The sequence below is a fragment of the Rhipicephalus microplus genome, chromosome X (assembly GCF_043290135.1).
Source record: "Rhipicephalus microplus isolate Deutch F79 chromosome X, USDA_Rmic, whole genome shotgun sequence".
Classification (NCBI taxonomy): domain Eukaryota; kingdom Metazoa; phylum Arthropoda; class Arachnida; order Ixodida; family Ixodidae; genus Rhipicephalus; species Rhipicephalus microplus.
The window spans coordinates 13132083-13157223 of NC_134710.1; the positions used below are offsets into that span (position 1 = coordinate 13132083).

At 44.9% G+C, this 25141-nt stretch overlaps 1 protein-coding gene across 2 annotated transcripts in view; it reads right to left on the bottom strand.

Moving 5' to 3' along the window:
• kn (EBF transcription factor knot) overlaps nt 1-25141 on the bottom strand; it is a 134456-nt gene that overhangs the window by 71778 nt on the left and 37537 nt on the right. For both annotated transcript variants that reach the window (XM_037426596.2, XM_075881147.1), the window contains exons 3-5: nt 17534-17687; nt 5293-5356; nt 3629-3684 (exon numbers count right to left, since the gene is read on the bottom strand). In XM_037426596.2, the coding sequence (XP_037282493.2) occupies nt 3629-3684; nt 5293-5356; nt 17534-17687 (274 nt within the window). The remainder of the gene's footprint in view (nt 1-3628; nt 3685-5292; nt 5357-17533; nt 17688-25141) is intronic.

Here is a 25141-nt window from a genome sequence, read left to right on the forward strand (position 1 = left end):
TGTACTCACTCTGTTGAGCTGTCTGTCACCATCGTAGGGAGGGAGGCAATGTACTACGGTCGCTATAGAAAGAGCACATGCTCCCGATTTCACGGTGCATGAAATCGGAAGTCGTTGTGGCCTTTCTTTCAAAGAGTATAGAACTATCAGTTGAGCATATTGTATCATTTCTGATATTCTTGACGACACATTTGAAGAAATGCTCGAACAGGGACTCTCGCTAGAGAAAATGTTTAACAAGTCAGCTCTTCACCAACCTATCTGAATAGCCACATGTTTCCTGTGTTTTACAGCTCTATTTCACCGTAATATATACATATGTGTAATACATATATGACCAGTTATGTAGGGCACTTCTTGAATGTGTACTGAGACAAATTTTTGAAGGTGAGTTCACTCTGCCGTACAAATTGCCTATTGGCAGCTCTGAGGAAGGGCGAAGCTCAGAAAATGCTTGTAACATATTTTATTTCGAGATGAAAGTCGATTTCCCCATGATCCACCACCGACATTGACTCTATAGCTTGACGTCAGAATGCACTACTAATTCTGATGACTTATATGAGCAGTCGGGCTAGTTCTAATTAAGTCAAATACAAAAAATTTCTAAAATGGCCGCTTGTGCGTCATTTCTGCCTACGCTAATGACCAGGGTACAGTAGGAACCGAAATGAGCTCTCTGAGTACACAGAAAGTTACTTTTTTTTTCAGGGTGCACTCACAGTTAACAGTACATTTTCTAAGCTCTTGATGTTTGGCCTTTTCTTTGACGAAAAAAAAAACATCTCGAAATTTGTTTGTTCCTTTGGCCCCGTTCTATGAACGGGGAAGTTTTTACTCGTCTGATTATATTTATGTTGATATGTACATTTTCCGCGGTCGTGTTTAGTTTCCAGGATAAGGTCAACACTATACTATGTAGGAAGGCGCCTCTTTCCGGCCGTCGTTTTCGTTGAACTGAAATACCAGCTTGCCCATTACCAAATGCATCGTGATCGTCTTCACCAGTTAACAAAAATTACTCGGCGAAAAAGACGCGCCTTGCGTATCGGGACCTTCTGGAATGTCATAGCGAATAAATGTATAATCTGCATGCTTGCTCGAAGCAAACAATGGCCTATACATTCACCAGCGATTGATGAGTCACGCATAGCCAATGATTTGGCCTTTGTACACTCGCCGTTTCGCTTTGAGCGTTACTTGTATTGCTGCAACTATCCCAGCGAAAAGGTACAACTGTGACTGACATGCAGCCTTGGCTCTGTACCAGTCACTGCAACAACGTTTTACTATTAGTCTTACCGAGTATATGTAAGTGGGCATGAGAGAAGAAAAGGAAAAACTTGAAATTCTTCGTCGACATACAGGCACGTTGCACTGTCACATTTGGACGCGGATAACAGCTATGTATTCGACTGCAGAAATGCTGGCTGCTGCGTGTAGCGAAATAAGTCTCTTCCCTGTAGCTTTCCAGAAGGTTCGGCTTTTGGACGCGCAGGGGAAAGACGGAGCCTATATATACGACTGGGTGCACCACAGCCCCTGTTCTAGCATCGGGTGCTTAGTCGAGCGCCTGTGCATCGATTGCTGCGTGTCCTCCCGGCGTAGCGTGCAGAAGGACCGTTGCGGGTGGTGGGCGGGAGCGCCTTAGGCCTAGCAGCTCCGTCCCCTGGGAGACCGCCTCCCATAGATTGGCCACCGGTGGCCTCCCCTCCCTCCGGCGGCCGGACGGACCCCAAATTGAGTTGGCGGGCGCGAGCTTCTGCGCTGATGGCGCCTGCCTCGCGATGGGCCCTCCGCGTGACAACTTTTTGGCCGCCAAGCTGCGTCTCGAAAAAAGAAGGAAAAACTTCAATGCGAGGCCGATTCTTTTCGTCGCGTTTCGTTGGGGCGAAGCGAAAGTGCACGAGCCTTCATGGCCAAGTCTCTCGTGCTACGCTTTCTGCGACCCTTGAACAAGGACGCGCTCTTCGTACAACGTGTTCATCATCGTACCACCAAAGTCTCATCTTGTGCAATTGAGCACTTAATTGGCCCTAAAATATATAGATATAAAAGATACAGCAACGCTCTTCTCTGTTTGCGCAGATTTTCCAGGAGCAGCAGCAACTTCCCCGCTCGTGTCGCGGTCGTCAAGGGGCACACATACATGTTTCATAGGCAGTTTGGGATCCGGCCGGGTTAGTGTCACTTTGTGCTTCATATACGGTGAAAAACAGACGGGCCCACCCCACCATGGTGGTCTAATGACTAAGGCACTCGGCTGTGCTGACTCGCAGGTCGCGGGATCCAGTCGCGGCTGCGGCGGCTGCATTTTCGATGAAGGCGAAAGTGCTATAGACCCATGTGCTCAGATTTGGGCGAACGTTAAAGAACGCGACATGGTCGAAATTTCCAGAGCCCTCCACTATACGGCTGCTTCCATGATCATGTGGTGATTTTGGAACGTTAAACTCCTCATATCAATGAATCAAACAAACAGATGGGCCCGATGTGCCACCACATGGTTACACCGCTGAGCACGTATACATGACTGTCGACTGTGCAGCATATACAAATGGGCTCTGCTCAGGTACGGTAAAGAATCTTCGATGCCGTCAATGTGGTCTCGTGGCAGGCGTAAAGCCCTGGCCTATAAGCGCCAACACTCTTTTCCCAGAGGAAAAAAGTTACAAATCATCCTTGCGCTGTCTCCGAGAAGGACTTCCTTGTGCAATGACGTCATACGGTAGCTACAGTTGTTTAACGGCTGTCATGAAAATTAAATAATTTGCTACATAACGGCCGTTTGGCCATGCCTTTTGCTCACTGTCATAAGCCAGTGTTCGAGCTCGAAGTGCGGCTGCATTCTGCTTTGAGGCACAGCAGGGTGCGGCCGAACTTGGATAACTCACATTATTTGTGTACGACTGGACGAATTGCGCTAGACTGGAAGGTTGGCAATGTCTGTACATCCATACGCAAAGGAGAGAATCTGGAGCATATGGCAAGCACGAATACCGCAGCAGATCGTGAATTAAGAAAACAAGGTATTTCACCAAACCTTATAGCATCTGTAACGTTATCCCGTATAGCCAAACAATCCCCAGAAGGAGCACGTATCTGGCCCGTCGCATGTGTGCCACGTAACGTGCAGAGTGCGTGAGATGGCATTACATCGGCTACTTCTTGTGATTTATGTTAAAGGTGACAGCGAATGTGCGTAATGCGATAATCTGCGTTTCGCGAAAAGTACACTTACAGAAAGTGCCGTCTTCTGCGTAGGAAAATAAAAGCAGCGAGTTATAATGTCGAGCCGCAAATCATGAAGTATTTATAAACGTGTCGCAAAATTTTTGTTGCAGACAAAAAGGTGCAGACTAATGGGGTCGCCGAACTGCAATACTGAGACATCCACTCGGCAGTTTGCATCTCACCATCGCGCATAGTGACCTCAACAGAAAAATTTATAGATTAAGCGTTCATTTTATTGAGCAGCCGAAGAAGCGACCCAGCATCGGAAAGAGCAAGGCGACGCCATCAAAAGAAAAGCCAATCAGGGCCGGAGAAAAGCGAACGGATGAGCCCCGTTGATCGGTGGCCGGCTTAGAGGCAGCGCCCGGCAGCAAAAGCGGCGACATCAACTCACTTGCTTGGTGACAGAATCGATGAGCCGAACGTAGAGGTCTTGCTCCTGCCGGACACCTGCGCCAGCAACAGACGGGATCGCTCAGCGCCAAATCGCTTCTGCGCCACTGTGTGCGCGCCAGCGTTTGATAACAACGCCCCTCCGGCGTTAGCAGTGGTTTCTTTATTGCTCGCCTATATCGCTAGACTCGCATGAAACAATATATACTTTCACCGAGTGACAATATTTGCATACGGCCAATCCCATGCACCACTGTGAGACGATACGTTTATTTTTCGAGCACTGCCTGTTCTGGGAGGGGTCTGTCATCAAGGCGGGCTGACACAGCAGCTATAGCTGCACTCAATTGCGCGCTGTAGAGAGGGCAGAACGTGGTCTATCGTTTCATAGCTGCCGCAGGGCCCGTAACCATGCACGAGCACTCTTCCACGCCGATTCGGAAGACAGAAGGTTGGGTGAAGAGCTATATATATATCAGACTTTCCTCTCAGTTTCTGTTTTTTTTTCCTCCACTTTCCTTCCCTGATTTTTTCATCCCTCCCCTCAGTGACGAGCATTAAAGCGGCGGCTTAACCTGCCTTTCCCTTATTTTATTCTCTTTACGTTTAATTCTGCATAATGCTGCTTATTATTTCTTAAACTCGTTACATTTGTTACCACCCATGTTTGCGCCAGAAGACGCAAAGCAATGGTGGAACGAATTATGGATATATTAATAAATTACACAACTAGCGATATATTTTAAGTGTTCGCGAGCGTTGTTGTGCCAACAGTTGGGCTTGGTATATTGCGTATACATTGTACACACCCCTTTATTTAGGTATATCAGTTCAGCTTGAGAAGCATAGATCCTCATAATAATGCAAAGAAAAGCGTAAAATTTTAAGAGCTCATTTTTCAAGTTTACAGACAATATTATTGAGAACTAACAGAAAACTGACTAGGTAATTGAACTAAAATCTGAACTAAATGATTATTATAATAATGAGAGCAACATAAACACGCTTACGAGGACGTTGAGAAGTACCACGTAGTAACATTCTAATATTAGTGCTACTGAGTTTCAAGGCAGACAAACGCAACAGAATCACACATAAACCGAACATCGATTACAGTCTCGCTATCTCTCGCAAGCGTTGGAGTCTATAGTATCCATATTGCAGAGATGCTGTATTGTCGCCTGCAGTGTCCACGTATTCTCGAAAAGACAACGGTAGAGGGGGCTCCATTTCAACGGCAGCGCGGCTGAGTCTGCAGCACGATACCCATACCGCCAGCGTTCCTGTTGTGTTGGCTCCGACTCTTTTGCTGGCGCTCGTAACCATAGCGCCGGCGAACACCCACGGGCCATTGGGTCGACACTCTGGTTCACTGTGCAGTTGCATGCAGCGCTGCCCGGCGGCACGGATTGTACTTTCGCAGCCAAATGTGGTTCTGCTTTGGTCGTTGTTTGCATGCCGAGTGCGAGAATAAAAAAAATCCTTCCCGAAGCCCCCCATGGGAGTGTCGCCGCGCTGATTGGATCAGCGTTGCCGCAGCAAAGCATGTGACGTCACTGTGGGTGCCAAGCGTGGCCACATCTGGAGGCGCACTGTCGGAGCGCCCATTCCGGTAATCCCGCAGGCTCGTAAAAAGGGGAATTAGGTGTTGGCCACGCGACTCACCGTTGGCATACAGCAGCTGCAGCCGGTAGTGGATGCCGTTGTTCGTCTTTTGGCCGTCCGATTCCTGCAGACAACAACCGTTGTATAACTATACACAAACTCTGTTGCCAAACGAATACAACTTATCACCGAGGCATTGCGATATGTTCTACTTCACCACCATATCGGTATACAGTCATAGTGCGGGATCAGGGCAGACCAGGAAACACCGACGACGAAAGATGGTGACCAAACGGTTTCCTGGTTGTATCGCACTTTCTTTCCTCATTTCATCAGCCTTGCTCAAAGTGGCGGAAGAGTGCAGTATACTTTTCCAAGTCGAAGCACTAAAGCAAATCAATTCGCAGGTTGAAAGAAAGCGTAACGCATCGCAAACAGATTCATTTAACCGCGGTCGGCCACTCGCCGGGTGATTGCTCTTTCAACGGGGGCTCTTCTCACTGGGTGCACAAGCAGCATCGGTTCGTAATTAGGCGCGCCCTGAGGTTCCGCTTTTCTTTCGCGGGCCCTCTCCCCTCTTTTGGCTGGCTGCCTCCCCGATTGCTCTCGCCTCATTAGCTGCTTTCTTGCAAAGACTTAAAAGGTCGGCGTGAAACCAAACCCCGCGTATATTAAGCGCGGACGGCTGCGCAATTTTCTTCCCGCCCTATACGCCACGAGTTATTCTTTGCTCAAGGCTCTCTTCGGTACGCGTGTGTAATTGAATATGGCATGTTCGCTCAATGAGCTGATGACTTGATCGTCGTTATACAACATGGTGGGTGAACCCGGCTGACCCTTGGTTGCGTATTCTGCGTGGCAGACATGGGGTAGTAGAGATTCTTGCAAGCCATCATTTAAGTATTTGAAAGAAGGCACGCCAACGAGGAGAAAGAAATGTCCTGTAATAGCCAGCTCGCGAGTCTATTCCTGACATGCTTGGTCGAGCAACGAGCAGTGCTCATCCTAGACATCATCGTAGCATGCCGCGAACGAGTAAGTGCTAATTCTTAAAACCAAAAGAAATATCAACTCCGAATCTTTTTGTAAGTTTTTCTAACTGTAGAGTATTATTCTAAGAGATATTGCAGCACTCCTTAGAACGCTGTTGTCGCCCCGCCGCGGTGGTCTAGTGGCTAAGGTACTCGGCTGCTGACCCGCAGGTCGCGGTACTGAATCCCGGCTGCGGTGGCTGCATTTCCGATGGAGGCGGAAATGCTGTAGGCCCGTGTGCTCAGATTTGGGTGCACGTTAAAGAACCCCAGGTGGTCAAAATTTCCGGAGCCCTCCACTACGGCGTCTCTCATAATCATATGGTGGTTTGGGGACGTTAAACCCCACAAATCAATCAATTCTTTTTTCTTTGTATAGCCACATTTCCTTTCAGCTCGATAGCACACAGGTGATGAGCTGAAGAGGCCAATCTGTAGGTCGATTAAAATGACGTGCGGCCAGCTTCTGCTCGGAACTTAACACGGAAATCAAGACCTATATTATGTGGGGTTTAACGTCCCAAAACCACCATATCATTATTATAGACACCATAGTGGAGGGCTCCGGAAATTCAGACCACTTGTTCTTTGACGTGCGCCGAAATCTGAGCACACAGGCCTACAGCATTTTCGCCTCCATGAAAAATGCAGCCACCAACGCCTGGATTCGATCCCGAGACCTGTGGGTTAACAACCAAGCCTGGATTCGATCCCGAGACTTGTGGGTTAACAACCGAGTACCTTAGGGGGGGGGGGGGGAAATCAAGAGCAAGGTACATATACGCTTTTGTTCATCAGAGCTAGGTCCTAGCCAGTCGGTGCAACGTCATTACGAGTATACGGTAAGCGCACGAAGACGACACACAGTTCTGCATAAAATGTGCACCAGCTGATCAGTTCTATCAGGAAAATTACGTGGCGGACACCACTCTAGCGTTACGAAGAGGCTGGACATGTGCGCATTTGTTCTTGGTGCAGTAATAGTAGGAAAGGTAAAAGTTCAGCACAAAGCTTCCACCGATTGTGTGTCTGTCGGTGATGCAACACAGGTCCGGTTATGTTATGCGACAAGTGTGTTTTTTTTAACACAAAAGTGTTTAATGCTGGGGTCCACCACGGCTCCGCTTACGCACTTCTTTTACAGAAGTGATGATGAAAAATATATACTAAGAAATTGCAAAGAAAAAAATCCGAAGGCAAGCATCTGTCACGCGCAATGGATCCAGAAACTTCTCGATTCTGAGCGCATGGCGCTAACCACTACGCCACAAAGTGTACGTTTTCTGTAGTGTTAGCGGCAAGCCATTCTATACACATCATACACCGTTCAGCAGTCCTCAGAGCTTCGAAACTTTAGCGCATTTTTTTTTATCAATGGCGAGATGACGCTGCGGTGTCCTGCAAAGTAAAGCCCCTTAATATAGAGAAAGTAGCGACACTCTCCTCCGTATCCTCTCCAAAGTGTCCAACCCTCCTCTCCCAAGTGTCCAGATGTAATCTATATCCTCTCCCGAACAGTCACTGTGTGGGCGCCGGCCCTATAACCCGGTTCGTGCCATTTTCCTATCAAGAATGCTATGTTGTGCTTTTAACACGCGCGATGCTCGTCGCGGCCCGAGAGGCGGGAGAGGAGGATGCGCGGCGCGGCGGCTCGGTTTAAAGAATGGCGGTACTTTACTAAAAATACCCTGGGACTTTACTGCAAAGGGCGAGGGCGACGATCCAGCTCGCTAGATAGCATATACTTGTGGAGTCTTGTACCTACAACATTTTACATAGAAAAATGAGATAGATAAGAGAGATAAGTAAGATACATATGTATAGATTGGTTAATGCACTTCATTTCGTTAATATTTTACTCGAGTAAGTCAATATATAAACAGAAAAATAAAGGTCATGAAAAGCAACCGATAGCTCGGCTGATCGGCAGGTATTCGCGGTAAACGACATAACGCTAAAACGCGGACATAAGAGTGAATTCCATTTACCTCTCACGTATACGCCATCCGACGCAACTGAATGATAGGCATCGCCTCCTGTCTGAAAATGCGCAGATAAGTATTTTAATGTTCGGAGAATTTTAAGGGCCCGAGCATGGTGTCAATAGTATGATGTCGTACCTTGGCGAAACGCAGCGACAACCACGTATACCATAGCTATCTGCATAGCATGTGAGCGAGCGGTCGGGCCAAGAAGAAGTCATCTTCTTTTTGTTCTTCGCGGCCTTGACGATGACTACAAGAGGCGCCCTGTCGGCGCTTGGCGTAACCGAGGCAGAACCTCAAAGAAAAATACAAAGAGGAAAAAATATATCAATGCAGAAAGAAAGAAAAAAGAGAAGGAATCAATAAAAGCCAGGAATGAAGAAATGCAAAATAAAGAGGAAGACAGAAAGAAAAGTGCAGAAAAACAAATGAGGCTGCCCAGCTCCGTATACTTCCTACATACAGGTTTGGCACCGCTATAGTGCACCGCTGCTTTATTAGTATTTTAGGGGCGAAGCTCCTTAAGGCGTGGGCTGTGCGTCCCCTGTATGTAGCCACCTCTCGTTTAGTTCTTGCAGTGTTCACAAGATGGCGGTACCGTTCCCTGTATGTAGCCGCTTCTCGTTTAGTTCTTGCAGTGTTAACTAAATGGCGGTACTTGTAGCTGATGATGAAAAGATGCAATATGTTATAAACTAGACGGCGGTACTTTTAGTTGGTGATGAAAGATGCGAGATGATATAAGATATGAATGATGTCACATATGGCACGTGTCATTGTTGGAAGGCAATAGTCCGATTTAGTGCGGCGACGTACGCTAGGGGGGGGGGGGGGCGTTGTAATGAAATCGAGTGGGAAAAATGTACGGAGGATTCGTGGTTTACCTCCGGAGCTTCGCCCACTCATCATCATTCACTTCGTGGATATGGCGGCAATTTTTTTGTCTACCTTCTTTTTCGCCGCTGTATGATGGTTCGATTAGCGGCATTAGCGGTGTCCTTACTACTCCCCTGTGCCTGTGCTTGCGCACCCTGTCTTTTTAAGAGCCCCAGAACAGCCTAATAGAACACAAAATCGAGTGTGTTATTCTATTCTGAAATATCATTTTTTTGCTTACTTCTTCATGCAAGAATGGTTATTGACGTGACCACGGTTTTAGGTGTGGACACTCCACCCGACGGGGCGTCCCGATAATGTTTGCCTCTTTCCCCCTCTCGGCACCCATGTTTCAGCGTCCCCCATGCAACTGCGGCCGGCGCATATGATAGCGTCCGCGATGGCGCTGCGCTACTGAGAACTCAGCGTTGGAAGTATAAAGCTGTTCTCTTCTTTTTTTTTCCTTCATTAGCACTGTGCTGCCAATCGCGGCGTTCACCGTACGTGGCGTTTTTCGGTCGCGAGAAACGCGGCCTGCGTGCATGCTAGCGTGCACGGTATAAATAAAAAAAATGGGGTAAAAAAAGAAAGAAAACGAGCGTTCACCTAGTCGCGTCCTAAGCCCCCATGTCGCAGTGCCCCCTCCCCCCCCCCCCCTCAACGATACTGCGGCCGGCGCGTGTACTAAAGGCGAACAACAGGGAGTGTTAGAATAGCGCACTGCGAACCCTTGCGGTGTGGTAGCTGCCACTGCGCATGCGTCATAACGCGAGTCGGCGTTCGCGTTCGCGGACCGCACGCAAAACAAATCCGAAATTGCGTGCGCTAATGGCGGCCCGCATTTGACCCGCAAGCGCTGGTTTCGAGGCTATACGGTGTCGCTGTGATCGTGCGTTGCAGATCGCAGCAGGGCAAACGCTATTCTAAAACTCAAATGGCGCCCGCAACGCCCGCAGTGCTTGCAAACGGTATTCTAAAACTCCCTATTATCTGGACGCTCTCTGTTCAGGTGGACGGAGAGTGTCCACACTTGAATTATTTTTCTTACAACATGACCTGATATAATTAGGGCACACACTCCCGATCTCTTTATATAGAGAAACTATCAATTGCGAATTTTCTCCTATAGGCTGCTTTGTGATGCATTCGTTCACCCATTTTTTCTCACTTGGTGTGTGATTATCTTGAATGATGAACTGCTTCTCTCCATTATGCAAGTTTTCCATTGCTGAAGCGGAAATAAGTTGCCGACAAGCTCAAAATCCCGATAAGCTCAACGCTAAGCGCCAATATTCTACACCTGTTTTTGAAGAAATAAGTGTCGAGGGGATATATCACCTTTAATAATTGCGGTGATAGTGGGAACAGAGAAACCGATGCAGCTTTCCAGAAAAAAAAAAGGCCAGCCCGCTCCATGGATTTTTCAATATTTTTTGTGACAATAATAATTGCACACTGTGTACATTTTCCGTATAAAGACCAAATCGATAAGTATTGTACGCGGGTCGTATTCTGTACCCGCGAGTGAAAGCTATAGCGAGTGCTGTAGCGAGAAACGCGGCTGAAGCATATATAGCCTAAACAAGCTGGGGCACATGCGATAACATAGTTCCTTCCGCGTGTAAGACTTTCCGTTGACTGATTCTCAACCAGGAAGGAAAGAAAACGTTTTGTCCGTCTTTTGCTGAATGAAAGAGTATGAAGGGACGCCGGAGTAAATGTGAGAGCGCCAGTGCGACCGCGGCTATCTCCGCTGGCAAACGACTCGTATGTAAACGACTCGTATGTAAACGCTATAGTCAGACCACTTCGTGCTGTGACCACTGATACACGAAAGCCGGTTCTTACAAAGTCCTTTAGATGACTAAACTTGATTGTCATCTTAATTTTAATACTACTATTTTTGTTTTGAAAGATACAGAGAAAACGTACAAGACTTATGAACTGCTTCAATTTTCATCAAACATTGCTTGTTCAGGGTCGATCAATTATATTACTTTGAGTTGCTTCAACTCTATTGAAAATATTTCCACCATAGGAATGGTGGATTGCACCATCCACCATTGTGGTGGCTTATGGTGCTGGAAATATTGGTGGCACATGGTGTATGGTGGCCCATGGTGGATGATGGAGTGCCGGCGATGCTGGCGCGCAAAACGGCTCTGTAGCGTCAGAACCACCGGGACGAGCTCCCAAAAAAAAGAATTATGTTATTGAAAGCGATGCAAAAAGCATCTGTATAAAAGAGCAAAGAAAAAAATACGCGACCACGAGAATTCGAACGTGAAGCTTTAGCATGAGCCACCGAGCCCTCTAATCATTATGCCATGTCAACATTTACATTCTTCGCTGTAGAATCACTAGTCAGCTTACTAATTAACCATTCAACTTCATTTTTGTCAGTCGCGTACTCGAGACCGACAGGATCTTCACCTCTCCTGAACTCTGCACATTTACTAAACACAAACTGCTGCCTGTAACGATTACCCCTACAATAATGGAAACAGCGCTATGTTTTTGTTCGAATTCACACCGGCAAAAAAAAAAAATCATGTGGACTGAGGAGGCGGTACACTTTATCAGTAACTGCTGAGTTTATTATCCGTTTCTCGCGCGTTCCAAATTGCGAAATCTCCACAGGCTTTATTAAACGTCTAGGCTCATTCAATAAATACGCGATTGAGTATTGTGGTGTTTTTCAACCAACGCACAGCGCAGTCGTGCCAGCACACTTATCTGTAGCTCTATCGTTAGCAACAACTACATAACGGCTTGGCCTAAATGAATGCACATGCGCCGGTAAAACTATTCCATCATATTGGTTAAGTAAGCATATGAATTGACAAGTCTGTGTTCTCGCACAAGAGAGAAGTGAACCGGCGGCTATACCGGTGAGCGGAAGCGTGCGTTCGCTGGAAGTGCTAGAACCGCATCGCATCGATGCTCATCGCTTCTTGCGTGGACACCGAACACAACAAACAAAAATGCTTCACTTACATTAACTGATGCCACTGCCGTGCTGTATTGTCATTCGTACTCGTCGTAATCGTGTATTCTGAAACCCAGAAGCGCCGATGGCACTTTAATGGGCTAGATCGATAGGCCTAACCCTTTGGTGGAACTTACGGTGGTAGAATAGAATGTTGAAAGTCACACTATACTGGGGCTCGTCTCGACGCATGCCGAAAGTGAAAATTTGCGCAATTTAGCGGCGCACGCACTTTTACCGTTAACTTGAAGTACGACTCAGGTAAATGAGTGTGAAATAATTGCGATAGTTGCATTTCTCGCGTGGCGACATCAAGCGGAGGCTGTATTCTGGTCTATCGTTGGAAGGGGCAATCGCGAACTAGAGTTCATTAATTTCTCGACAACTGTGTGGCGATGTAATACATTTCATCGTTTCACTGCCGATGGGTGGCTGGTGCTTTGTCAAGCTGTCATTGGGAAGCTTTTTTTCCTTGCCACCTTTCTTGGCCGCAAATGTTCACTTTTTTGGTGAAAATAAAGTTCTTTGATTATTTGATTGATTATTTGATTGATTGATTGACTGATTGAATTACTGTCACTGTTCACAGCAACACCTCTAGTCTTCTAAACATCACAACGAAGCAGCACATCACACATGTCAAGCTGATGTATAAGAATGCGCACGAAATGTAAACATTGACGGCCGCATTCAACGCTCTGCGAAAATGAAAGCGTTGTTGACACCACATGAATAAAAAAAACGTGCTAGAAAGCATATATTGACCGTCGTTGATTTCTTTCGATCGCAAACATATTTCTCTGTGCATTCCAGAGTTAAGCACTACAAATAAATGATTCCCCATACTGCCATGTGCTTTTTTTTATCATGCCGCCATCCTCCACGAAGCTTTCATCACGACACCGTCACCTAGCTTGTTCACCAAGCCATCCACCAAACACATTTTTGCATCGCCACCATCAGCCGGAATTTTCCACTGTCACCACCTTTGACTCACCACCAACACCATCATCTGCCACCATTTTTTCTACTCTCGCCATCTTCAGCTATTAAGACCATTAAAGCTTCCGCAATATCCACTATTATTTCCACTACATCCACTATTCTTTCCACCATATCCGCCAACGATTCCAAAATACACCAACACCAGATTTTCAATACTGAAGTAATTAAAAAAATAAGCTAAATTTGGAAAGTTACACTTAGTGACCGCACTATACGTTTGCGAGAAAAAAAAGCAGTCACCAAGAAAAAGAACAAAGTATGAAAAATAATGTGCTCCGTAGCAGATACATCATGTGCTCTTACCCTTACAAATCAATTGGACACTAAGGCTAGCAGAGCCTTGAACATACAACTTATTACAGACCAACTTATTATTAACAAACAACTTATCACTAACCCCCGCCACACATCATAAAAACTGATTAGAGGAGTTGTGTGCCTCGATCAATCTTAAAATCATTCATTATTTTGTTTTCGGCAATACTATTGTATTGTAATTTTGCTGCATCCACGTGCGTTTGGTGCTTCTATGTTTTAGAAATTTTTTGTCAATTTTATTTGGTTGTGTATATCTGTGAGAGTAGCGTCGAATTCTACAAAATCGTTGTTTAAATTCTATTTTATTTGTGTGTGAACTTAATACGTACACTAGCAAATTTTTTCATGTCCATTTCTCTGAACAAATGCTTTTTTTTTCTGCTGAGCTCTTGTCGAATCTTATGCACTTTCACGAAATGCGGTGAGACCGGGGCCTTTGTCAGGCTGCCTGCCTTTAGCCCGGTAAGTGCGAAGATTACAAAGACAAATAAAACCTCTAAGCATCCTCCACGCTTGCACAAGTATTTGTCTGTCCTTCAGCCTGGTAATAAGCAATGACAAAATCATGGTGATGCTAGAAGAGATGTACGGTCACATTCTCATCAAGAGGAACACGCGAACACGTGTGTGTGCTCAGATTTGGGTGCACGTTAAAGAACCCCAGGTGGTCAAAATTTCCGGAGTCCTCCACTACGGCGTCTCTCATAATCATATAGTGGTTTTGGGACGTTAAACCCCACATATCAATCAAGAGGAACACGCGTATAGGATGACCACGTGATCTGCCGAGGGAAGAATATTGCGTACACAAAGAAGCCTTCCACGGGAAAAGAAAAAAAAAACCAAGTAGGTCGGACACATAATCCCACCACTACACTACTTGTATGTTGTGAAAATTTGCTGCATCTGGTTTGACGCAATCACCAAGGCTTATAGACAAGATAGAAATTTAAAATCCTGACGTTTCCAACCCAAGGGCCTCCTTCAATGTCCTCACGAATATTTTGCAAAATATTTTTCGATAGATAGAACGGTAACTTGTTGAAGCTGGTGATTCAGCATCGACATTCTTGCAACCCAACACAGGTGCTGCCATCTGTTGCCCCCCAAAAAGGAAATTGCTTATCTGGCTGTGATGCAATAGGTAGTGTGATTGAGGGTTATGTGTGCTGCTGCTATGTTGATCTATTGCGCATACATTTGACGCGTTCTCGCTAATACCATTCACTACTAGTGAGCACCTGTGTTTTGTTACCTCTTCTGTACTCGTTAATTTCGCGCTGTGCAAATATGTCGATTTGTCGACTCACATTCAATGTAAGTGGAATATACTAGGGCAGAAAAGTCCGAAAGTAGATAAGTAGTAAATACCAGGTGAAATTATGAATTTGGTACAATTAAAAATACCATTAGAAACAGAAACAAAGGTGGCAAAGGAATGTACACAGTTCACTGTATGAAATGCAACGTTTCTTTTGTTTTCTTTCTTTGTACCTGCAAGACAAAATTTTACGATTTTCACCGCCGTCACCTCCATTACTTTTAACACCAATTTTTACTCTTGAAAGTAATTTGCTTTTTTTTTGTGCTTCTCTTGAACAATTTGAAGTAAAAATTTTGTTACTAGTTTCATCTATTTCTTTGCCCACGCTTTTTTTGGTATTTTTGGAGAGAAAAAAAACGCCAGGCCTGCGCAGCACCGTCACAGTGAAAGCTGTGAGCCTTTTATAAACATTTATTTGGTAACTGCTGAAAGCATACTTGCTTGATACCCATACGGCCTTAATAACAAAAATATTTGGGTAGTAGATTGGCATTCACTATGCTATTTTTCGTCATTTTTCTGAGAAGCGTGGTATCCGCTAAACACATGCAAGGAATTTTGTGCCAATTGTTCATGCAGTGGCTGACGACGATGAAGAATGATCGTTGAAGTGGGTATGCGCCACAGTTACAACCTTTTGTAAAGGGTTGGAGCATTGGACGACCCACTCGGTACGCTATTCGCATTGTGCGACGACTGGATGTTCTTTCGCTGTTTTAAAACGCTCTATAGGTCGTATCAACGCGATTGTTTTCCCGACATCAAGCCTGCCTTAGTCTGATTAGCCAGCAAGTCCCAAGCACTGGCGTGGAACTTGGGACAACGATGGCGCTGTGCAAGACCCGAGCTGCGATCTCATAACAGCTTTCTGCGCCTTATCAAGAACATTATCAAGAGTAGAGTCAGATGTTTAAGCACTTAATAAAATGTATTCACTACACGGGTACAGATTTTACACGTCTCACAAACTTTCTTCTTTTAGAGCGATGCACTTTTCGTACGTTTCGCTGTGCAACTCTTGAAGGAGGGCGAAGAAATAACATCCACTGTGCTCTCAAGTTTGACAGCCGTGACGTCGAACCGCCCTTTGACCTCGTCTCTTTTGTGTGGTGAAGATGTCAAACCACCAACTAGGCCAAACTCGTCTCACGCTCAGAGATCCGATGCCGGTGCCATGACTGAAAGCAGACTTCTGCTCTCGCCCATGAAGAAGCGGGCCGTATGTCCACACAGGTCACGCTATGTCAGAGTGTCATAAAGCACAAGATATCAGCGAGATTCCAGGTTAATAAATGAACAAGACCAGTAGTTCTCTTGCCTTAGATGCTCACGCAAGTATATAGCTTTCCCATGTCACACCGCCAAGATGACTCTCTCGTTTGCGCCACCGAATTCAATCGCGAGATTTGCCTCCTATATGCAATATGAAAACACCTATATAGACAGCTTGGCTCAAATTTAGTGTTACGGAGTACAACGATCGTCGGTGAACTTTTTTGACACGTGGCAGAATAAAAACTTTTTTTTCAGTCGTTTGCTGAGCAATAATGTGTGATCTGTGAGCAAGACTGCTCCACGCAGTACTGGGACGATTAGATATATGGTGTAGGCATGATGTAATCTCTATTAACATCATCATCTTGAAAGAATATTTGCCTTTTAGTGTAGCTTGTGACCTGCTTCAGGGAGCCGCACGAGTAATATTCAACTGCGCACTTGCGGTAAATATTGCCTTCCACGCCACAAATTAGCGCTAATTACCCTCATGAGTAATGCCGATTTGCCACTATTAGTTAGTTTTACATGGGAAATATTCACAAAGACAGCCAAACTTCGTGTCAAAGTTTATGTGCACAGTATGGAGCAGTTTTCACATACAGATAGTTTTATGTAGACCGTTCTCGCGGGATGAGTGTTTCGCTCCTTTCTGCAAACGGCTAAAAGTGCGCGTGACGGTGTGCACAAAATGGCTCTTACAGCTCATTTGCGCAAGCCAGTGGATTGCCAGCTTAGATACAGCTAAACAACTCGGCGGCGCCCTCGAGAAAATTGTCTACATTTGTACATGCCGCTGGCCAGTTTTTCGGGAAAGGGGGGGGGAGGCATAAAATGAGGAAAAAAAAAACACCACTCATAGAAACCAGGTTTTTTTTTTATCTCGCTCACATAACGTGCTTATCGTTTATATTTCTGCGAAAATTTGCGTGTAGAATTACCGTCTGTTTTTTTTTCGCTCTTTTTAGTGTAAGTATTGTCTGCTCCCCAATCGCTAGTAGGCATATATGCATCACTGTTGCTATTCCTTTCAAGGATGAATTATGATGCGCTGTCTACGAATGTGCCCAATTCACGTACTAAAATTGCAAGACACTCAATACTACATTCCAAGAAAGAAAATGAAGTAATGTGTTGGTTTATGCGAGTTTGAGGAATGAACTGCAATTAGCACCTAATCAAATAATAATACTCTGCAGTGGGTCACATTCCATTTCAACGTAAAAAGAATAAAACTATTGGCTCGTGCACAATTAGTTTTCGGTTGCATTCATTTAGAGAAAATTGAAGTAATACTTTGGCGTTTATTCTCGATCGCGGTGCGTCCAATGAGCCGTCGAACCAAGGTAATGCCCTCACCAAATTGGCCATATACTCAGCACACTCAGGTTAAATGAAGACGTATATACTCGGATATTGCTCTCTTTTGGCCATAGGTTGAGACAAACAAGTTACGTGCACGAACGTACCCCTGCATGCACGGGCACACAAGACGCACCTGTCCCTTCTCGACAAATCCGACGAAAGCTGTGCGCTCGACCTCCACGGGCTGACCGGCCTTGTCGTAGAGCGCGACCACGAAGTGGAAGAAGTTGCTTTTCCGCAGGTTCGATGGCGGCTGTTTCTCGAAGTGCGCGCGGCCCAGGCCCACACTGCGCACAAACGCTCACACTGCACAAGCACACTCTATATCGAAAACTTAATTCGAGCGCGAAAACTTGACACGATCACTTTTCTAAATGCTCTACCAACTAGCCCAACAACAAGTTCTTTTAGAATACACTCCATATCATGCATTTGCGAATGTTACGCACTTCTGCTCTAAACGAGCCACTATAGACCACAATCAATCGAAATAACCGGAGTATCCTAATAAGCTCATGTCTTATTAGCAATAGTTTTAGCGCAACGGCTTTTTGGAAGAAGTTATGGCGCTAGCATTTATCCGCAAGAGAAAGAAATTTCGCGTCAGTCCTGGTGTTCCAGCCCATACGGGCGTCTATTGACACTTACACGTAGGGGTCAATTACGCCTCTGGTAGCCCAGTGGTAAAACAAGGCGCTCAAAATATGTCGTGGCCTTTGTGCGCAGAATTATATTTATTACAGTTGCGTTGATTGAGAGAGTAGAGAAGCCAGCACTGCAAGGACAGTCAACGTGAGCAGGTGTCACACAGGCAATAATATTATCTGGAGTTTTACGAGCCAAAATCTCGATATGGTTATATAACGGAGGCTGTATACGGCTTCCAAACTATACTATAGGGCTTCGGAAATTTCGACCACCTGGTGTTCTTTAACGTTCACTGACATAGCGAAGTACACGGGATCTATCTTTTCACCAGCATTGCATACACAGATGGAAACAATGCGGCACAATTACTGTTTTGCATTATATTGCTTTCGTCAACACATGACTTCAGTTTTGCTTTTGTTGCTGACCCCAAAACTTTGAACAATGCGGTTTTTACAGAAAACATATGTTATTTTAGTTACATCAAGTAAAGAGGAGCATTGAATAATTTTTGACAAGTTAAAAATTCAGAACTGTGTTGTCTTTTATTACGCCATCATAGCTGAGAAGAAGCAATGAAGACCATCGTTTCATTTTCGAGTTTCGCCCCGAAACTTAGGCTGGACATTTAAGCCAATTAAGGCAAGGGAGCATTAGTAAATATTGCATCAATGGCAAAAAACATTAAAAATAAGTGAGAAACAACTAGTTCACGGACCTGCAAGCTATAGATAATGCGTCCGATTCTAGTCTACCAATTGAAATGCAGCGGTGGTCATTCCCTTTGTTGGGCGCGTGTGTAATACAGTGAGCGTCTGGTCGGGCATCGTGATCCGAAGGTTGCAGATTCGCTCTTCATCGGTGGCAATTGATTGATTGATTGATTGATTGATTGATTGATTGATATGTGGGGTTTAACGTCTCAAAACTACCACATGATTACGAGAGACGCCTTAGTGGAGGGTCCCGAAAATTTCGACCACCTGGGGTTCTTTAACGTGCACCCAAATCTGAGCACACGGGCCTACAGCATTTCCACCTCCATCGAAAATGCAGCCGCCGCAGCCGGGATTCGATCCCGCGACCTGCGGGTCAGCAGCCGAGTATATAGCTTAGCCACTAGACCACTGCGGCGGGGCCACCGGTGGCAAGTTATGCCCTGCATGTAATAATTATACAGCGCTATGCAGTTGAAAACTATGAATAATACTCCCTATATCTTCCTCGGCTTTATCGTTTGTTTCTTGAATCTGGAAGCGGTTAATCAAGTATTTCTGAAGTCTTGGGTTCCGCGGAAACCCGTATGGTCAGCAAAATAACAAGCACCGATCAATCGTTCAAGCAAAAAAGAAAAAGTCAAGCTTACGCGTAACGCGCAGCACAGTCACAGCAAAAGCTAAAAGAGCAGCCTCTGAGAGCCTTTTTTTTAAGTGGGTAACTTAAGCACACTTGCAGGGTACCCACTGCACCATAAATCATAACTTTTGTGTAGGAGGGAGGCATTCGCTGTGCCACTCTTCTTCATTTATCGGAGAAGCTTGGTTCCCGCTACACACTTGCAATCAATTTTGTGCAATTTTCAGATGCTGCGGCTGGCGACGATGAAGAATCATGCCTGAAGCTTTACTAATGGGGTTGGAGCATTCAGCGATTTACTCGTTACGCAATTCGAATTGTGTGATGCCTGGACGGTTATTGTCTGTTCTAAAACGCTTTATTACTCAAGTTAAGGTGATTCCTCTCCCAACATCAAGCCTGCGTAGGGTCAGATTGCAACGGAGTTTCAAGTACCAGCATGGCATTGTTGGAACGAACGTGTACCATCCCTCAAGCGCTATTCCCAAATGTTTATTCCACATAATCTCTCTGTGTTTGGCAAAGCTAAACCATACAACCTGTTTCTGGGAGCGAAAATATTCTACATACTGAAAATAATTTGTTCTTCGAGGGCTCACAACAACTCTCACCGCATATTTGCTACCTTTATTTGGTCAGCAACTTGAGAACCGATGAGGCGAGACAATAGTTTAGACGACTCTGTGCAGGTGGTCTGGGGTTGGTACACCTTGCTGTTAGACAACTGGCGTGGCGCATTTTCCATTTTGGCGACTGTGCTTATCCACTGCTTCGAACATTCTTGCAAGTCAATTTCGCGGACGTTTCACCAAATTTAATGGTATCTACTAATTATCGTCGCCTCGATATTTGCAAGGGTTCATGCGTGAAGTATAAGAATCAGCGCGTTTTCTGGCAGCCAAATTCTCCAATGAATATTTGTCCTTTCAATCAAGGAAAGATCTATAGTATGATGTATTTGATATAGTAATTCCGGCTCCATTGTATCGCTCGCTATATATTTCATTGTCGGGTCATGACGTTTTGTTACGTGTGATGAAAATGCCTACTTCACAAATAACCAAGACAATTTTCTACAAAGTTCATGCAGAAACAGTACCTGTAAAAGTCTGGTTAAACACCAAAGGTATCTTTGTATCCTCAATTGATTGCCACCTCCATGAAGTTCCAGAAACAATAGAACATTGCTTTGATAGTTCTAAGGACGTCATCTTCTTTTGGGACGTTCTGCAGAAGGCTTCTAAGAAACGACTAGACTTAAATTATCACAGTACCCGTTATTTTGTACCACCCAAATGCAATGATATGCCAGTTAACATGCTCTTAACGGGCTTGCATAGTTTATGCACTCTACGCCAAAAATGGCCAAAATGGGAGCAACGGCTGTTTTTACTCCTTCAGACCGACTGTTACTCTCCGAAAAGACCAAGCGGAACAAGATGGCCGACTTGTTCGAGAATGGGGGAGCAACTGTATTCATCTTAAGTTTGTAAGGGAGCAACGGAAGGAGGAACCGCTGTAAATGCTCTCGTCACGCAACGGTTACTCCCCGGCAGGACACCGCACACAAATATGCATGCCGCCCACATTGATATTCATGGGCCAGATTATTGTTTGTTCTGTGTGCCAAACTTCACCAAACCAAAACAGTAATTTATTTTTGGCATCCGTAGATAATAAGATAGCAGCGCTGGCTGAACACAGAAGGCCTGAGAATACAGTACTACCTAACACACGCAGCAGCAGAATGGAGAGTTGGCACGTCAAAGCGGACCGAACGCCGAAACACGTGCAAAACAACGATAAAAAAAAGCCTAGACAAGCCGTTCGTCCGCGAAGTAAGGGCGTCAAAGTCGATCAAGCACCGAAACACGTGCATAAGAAGCCCCCCCCCCCCCCCCCCCACATATATCGGAGAAGAAAAAGAAAAAAAAGCGGACCCAGACGCGCTTCTCATCAGCCATACACTTAGTAGCACGCTTCACCGTGTAGTTTGAGAGCAGAATGACAAATCTGCGCCATCTGCGCCCGCACGACAAGTGTGGCGCTAGCGTAGCAAACGATGTAAGTGACAAAGTAATTTTTATTCAGTGTTTATGTTGACTAGCACTAAATAAAAATTACACTCAACTTTTTATATTTATTTATGAGTTTTAGTGTACCTCAGTTTTTTTTATAATTGTATTAGGAGAACACACTGAAATTATTGCGCTGACGCCTGTGCTGCCACTGCTCGACGTTTTTTTTTTTTCGGCGCAACTAGGTTCGCGTTCGCACTACTTACTCATTCTCATATGGTCTGTCGTTGGCGAGCACATGGACGTGCGAGCTTGTAAGCTATGTTTTGATCGTGTGTGTGTGTCGCAGATTTGCGTTTCTACTTATTCGTGATGAAGGTTAGTGTATATTTATCTTTATGGAGCGCGAAGTAGTTGTGGATTTTGCTGCTGGGTGGAACAAACACATCGTAAACACGTCTTCAGCTATCTGCAAGCCTGTTCGCTCGTCGGACAAAGGACTGTGCATGCATCAGCGTGCAGGTGAGTGGCATTTTCAGCAACATTTAATGCTCTTACAATACATTGTTGAGTGGTTGCGCTATTAAAAGAGAAATGATTTGCTGTTTCTTATTTACCGTATCCATTGCTAGCCGTATCGGACTAAATTACCTCTATTATTAGCGCCTGCATACCCTCTTGCTTCCCCTGTCACCACTGCAGTGCCAGTGTAATTTTACAGTTAAAAGTTCATTTCCGCAACACTACCTCGCTTGAAAAAAACATTGGGGCGGGGTTGTAGCTGCATTCATACTGGCACTTTTCTACCATTGGCTTTATGTAATGTTAACGGCTGAGTGTTGGGGCCTTGGGCCGAATTTTTTAGAGATGTAAAGTGTATGTAAATCAGTAAGTGAACAAACCATTGTCGCATCACTTCACTGGCATAGCCAGGCGGTTGCGCACAGAATTTTTTTAGGCCGGGCGTAGGGAGCCCAAATTGACGACCATATTCGGTTGCCCGGCCTATTCAGATAAGCGGACCCCCCCCCCCCCCCTCCCCGCACGCCTAAAAAAAAAATATGCCCACATCACTGCGTCACTTGCTTCACCTCTGCGCTGAACGTACTATTTTATAAGCGCACCATCAAGCGAGCAGTTTACATATTCACAGAACGATTGGAGGAGGAATGACCCAAATCTCAGATTTCTTTAGTTATGCAAAACCTTAGCAAAACTGAATATTGTAAAAGACAATCATAAATGCTGTATGTTCTCGTTAGCGCTGTCATTATTCTGCATCATGAAATCTTTATGCGCTGTGAAAACTTGGCATGCCGTTGAAGTCACATATCGACGTTAATACCAATCGACGAAAATTTCGACAACCTCAATAACGCCGTTTGGGATTTGCCGCATGCACATAATTAGGCTGATTCCCACTTGGCTGTTCTTAACCTGACTTCACTGCTACCAAATGAACCAATATTTGATGCATGTCTTTTACTTTTTTTTCAGGGATATGACACAAATTCGGTTATACTGCAGATAAAGATGCTCCCAACAATGCTAAAGTACAGAAAGCAAGTGAATTTTGGTAAGTGCAGACTTTTTGTACTACGTATATGAAAGCATCGCTTTTTAGGGGCAAACTGTGCATGTGTTGGCCAGAGAATAGTTCATTATGCCACATGGTTACACTGGCACTGACAATTCGACATGGCTCCGCTGGCCCGTGTGTGCTCACACTGTTACTGTTAAGATAAAGTGTTTATGTTTTCATTGCAGGGATTGCTGTTTGTACAAAAAAGCCAACTGCCAAGATTTGTTTACGCTGGTACTCCTAAAAGTATGCTTTCCCTATTTACATGGATTTTGTCTTGCACAAAGCATAACACTTGGGCCTAGATTCACAAAGCTGCCCATGCGCAGGCCTTCATAACAGCGTTTCTTGACTTGCCTTTACCCTGTTTTCTGCAGATGTTTCGTGGGTTTAAAAGTGCCACAGCATGTTGACATCCCCCACTCTGAAATATTTGCGTTCAAAGTTCCGCAAGAGTGGGCTTAACTTTCTTGTGCACCTCTTTGCTAGTCCAAGATACTGAAGTGTTATGCTCTTACTAGAGGTGGCAGTGTTTCCAACGTTTGTATTTCCATCACATTGACCAAGTATGCGATCTTGGCTTGACTGGTAGCACATCCTCAACAAATGTCTTTGTGGCACATGTAGAAGGCAGTACAAAATAAATAGGCAGACATTCACACCGGGAGCTAACTTCTAATAATGCTTTTTTTTTTGGAAAGCATAGTGAGCTTATTCCAATTTGTCTAACAAGCAGTAACCTGTTTGGCTGTGAACCAACAAGACGTTGAACTAATAAAAGCTTCACATCTTGTTGCTCTCAAATATATATGTATTGGCAAGCTATCTGTGACACTGTCAAACAAAGAATCAGAATATCTGTGCATGCTTTAAGATATATTGCTTCGTTTACATATCTCGTGGCTGTGACTCGTCAACCGAGTGAACAAATGCACCCTAGTTTTCTAAATTTAAAGCATTTTTTGAAGGTAGCACGGTCTACATTTATTTGTCTATAGTTTTGTCTAGCCGTTTGCGTCAGGTACACAGAAATATACTGAAGATTATCATGTAGCCTCTGCAAATGGTTGCTTTCAAGCAGGCTTTGCATGCTTGGCTTGTGCCTACAGGTATTGCACAATTCAAGACGTAGCAGCGTATGATAGAACAGTAGAATCGAGAGCAACTATGTGCACGAGCTAAATAAGTACTTTAACATGAGCGGACAGTACGTGTTATTTGCCACACACATGACCTCATTTAGAATGCCCATTGGTGAATGGGCTCATAGAAATGTCACTCAGCTGTGTATAGGAAACAAGTTAACTGAACCTAAGGGTATCTTTAACTGCTACAAATATGCCTTGTTGAGGTGCTGCACATTTTCTTCCAGAATATTGCTGTCTGAGACATCATGTGAAGAGCGTCTACCACATCAGCATTTATATGGCTTGCCAAGGAACGTTTGGCCGAACCTTCCTTTTTTTCACATTTCGTTTTGCAGTAGACATCCTTGAATGTAAGCGCTGCTGCAGTGTGTGTGACTCATTGTTATGAATTGATTCTGGCATGTTTAACCTCACACTTCTATTTTTTTTCTTGCAGCAATGAGATGCTTCACATATGCCTGCGGTGACGTTCTGCTGCGCTAGCCTGATGGAAACACCAGCTGCGAAACTTGAGTTTTTCAGAATTGGAGAAGTTGCCCTTCTCTCACCAATGATGACACAGACTGCCCTATGCTAGAAATTCAAGATTGTTTTTCCACAGATGACGCAGAAAACCTTTGATGTATTATGGTGTTTGTTTAGTGCTGGCTGTGGTGTGGCGAAGTCTACTTTTACGTGTGGTCACACGTCGCCTCATAAAAAGAACAATAAAGCATTCATTTTCCTTTCAATATTGTCCACTTTTTGTGTTAGAAGCACCCAAGCAGTGCTCTTCCAAGGAGCTCTCGCCATGTGTTAAGCGTGTGACAAGCATACTCGAGATAAATACTCATTTCCCCAAGGAGTAACTGGAAGCATGTGCAGTTGGTTTTCAAAGAGTAACTCCGAACGCGTGGGAGGAACGGTAAAGAGTAACTGTTGCTCTTAGAAGAGCAACTGGTGGGAGTAATGGTTGGTCGGCAGGGAGCAACTGGTGGGAGTAACTGTTG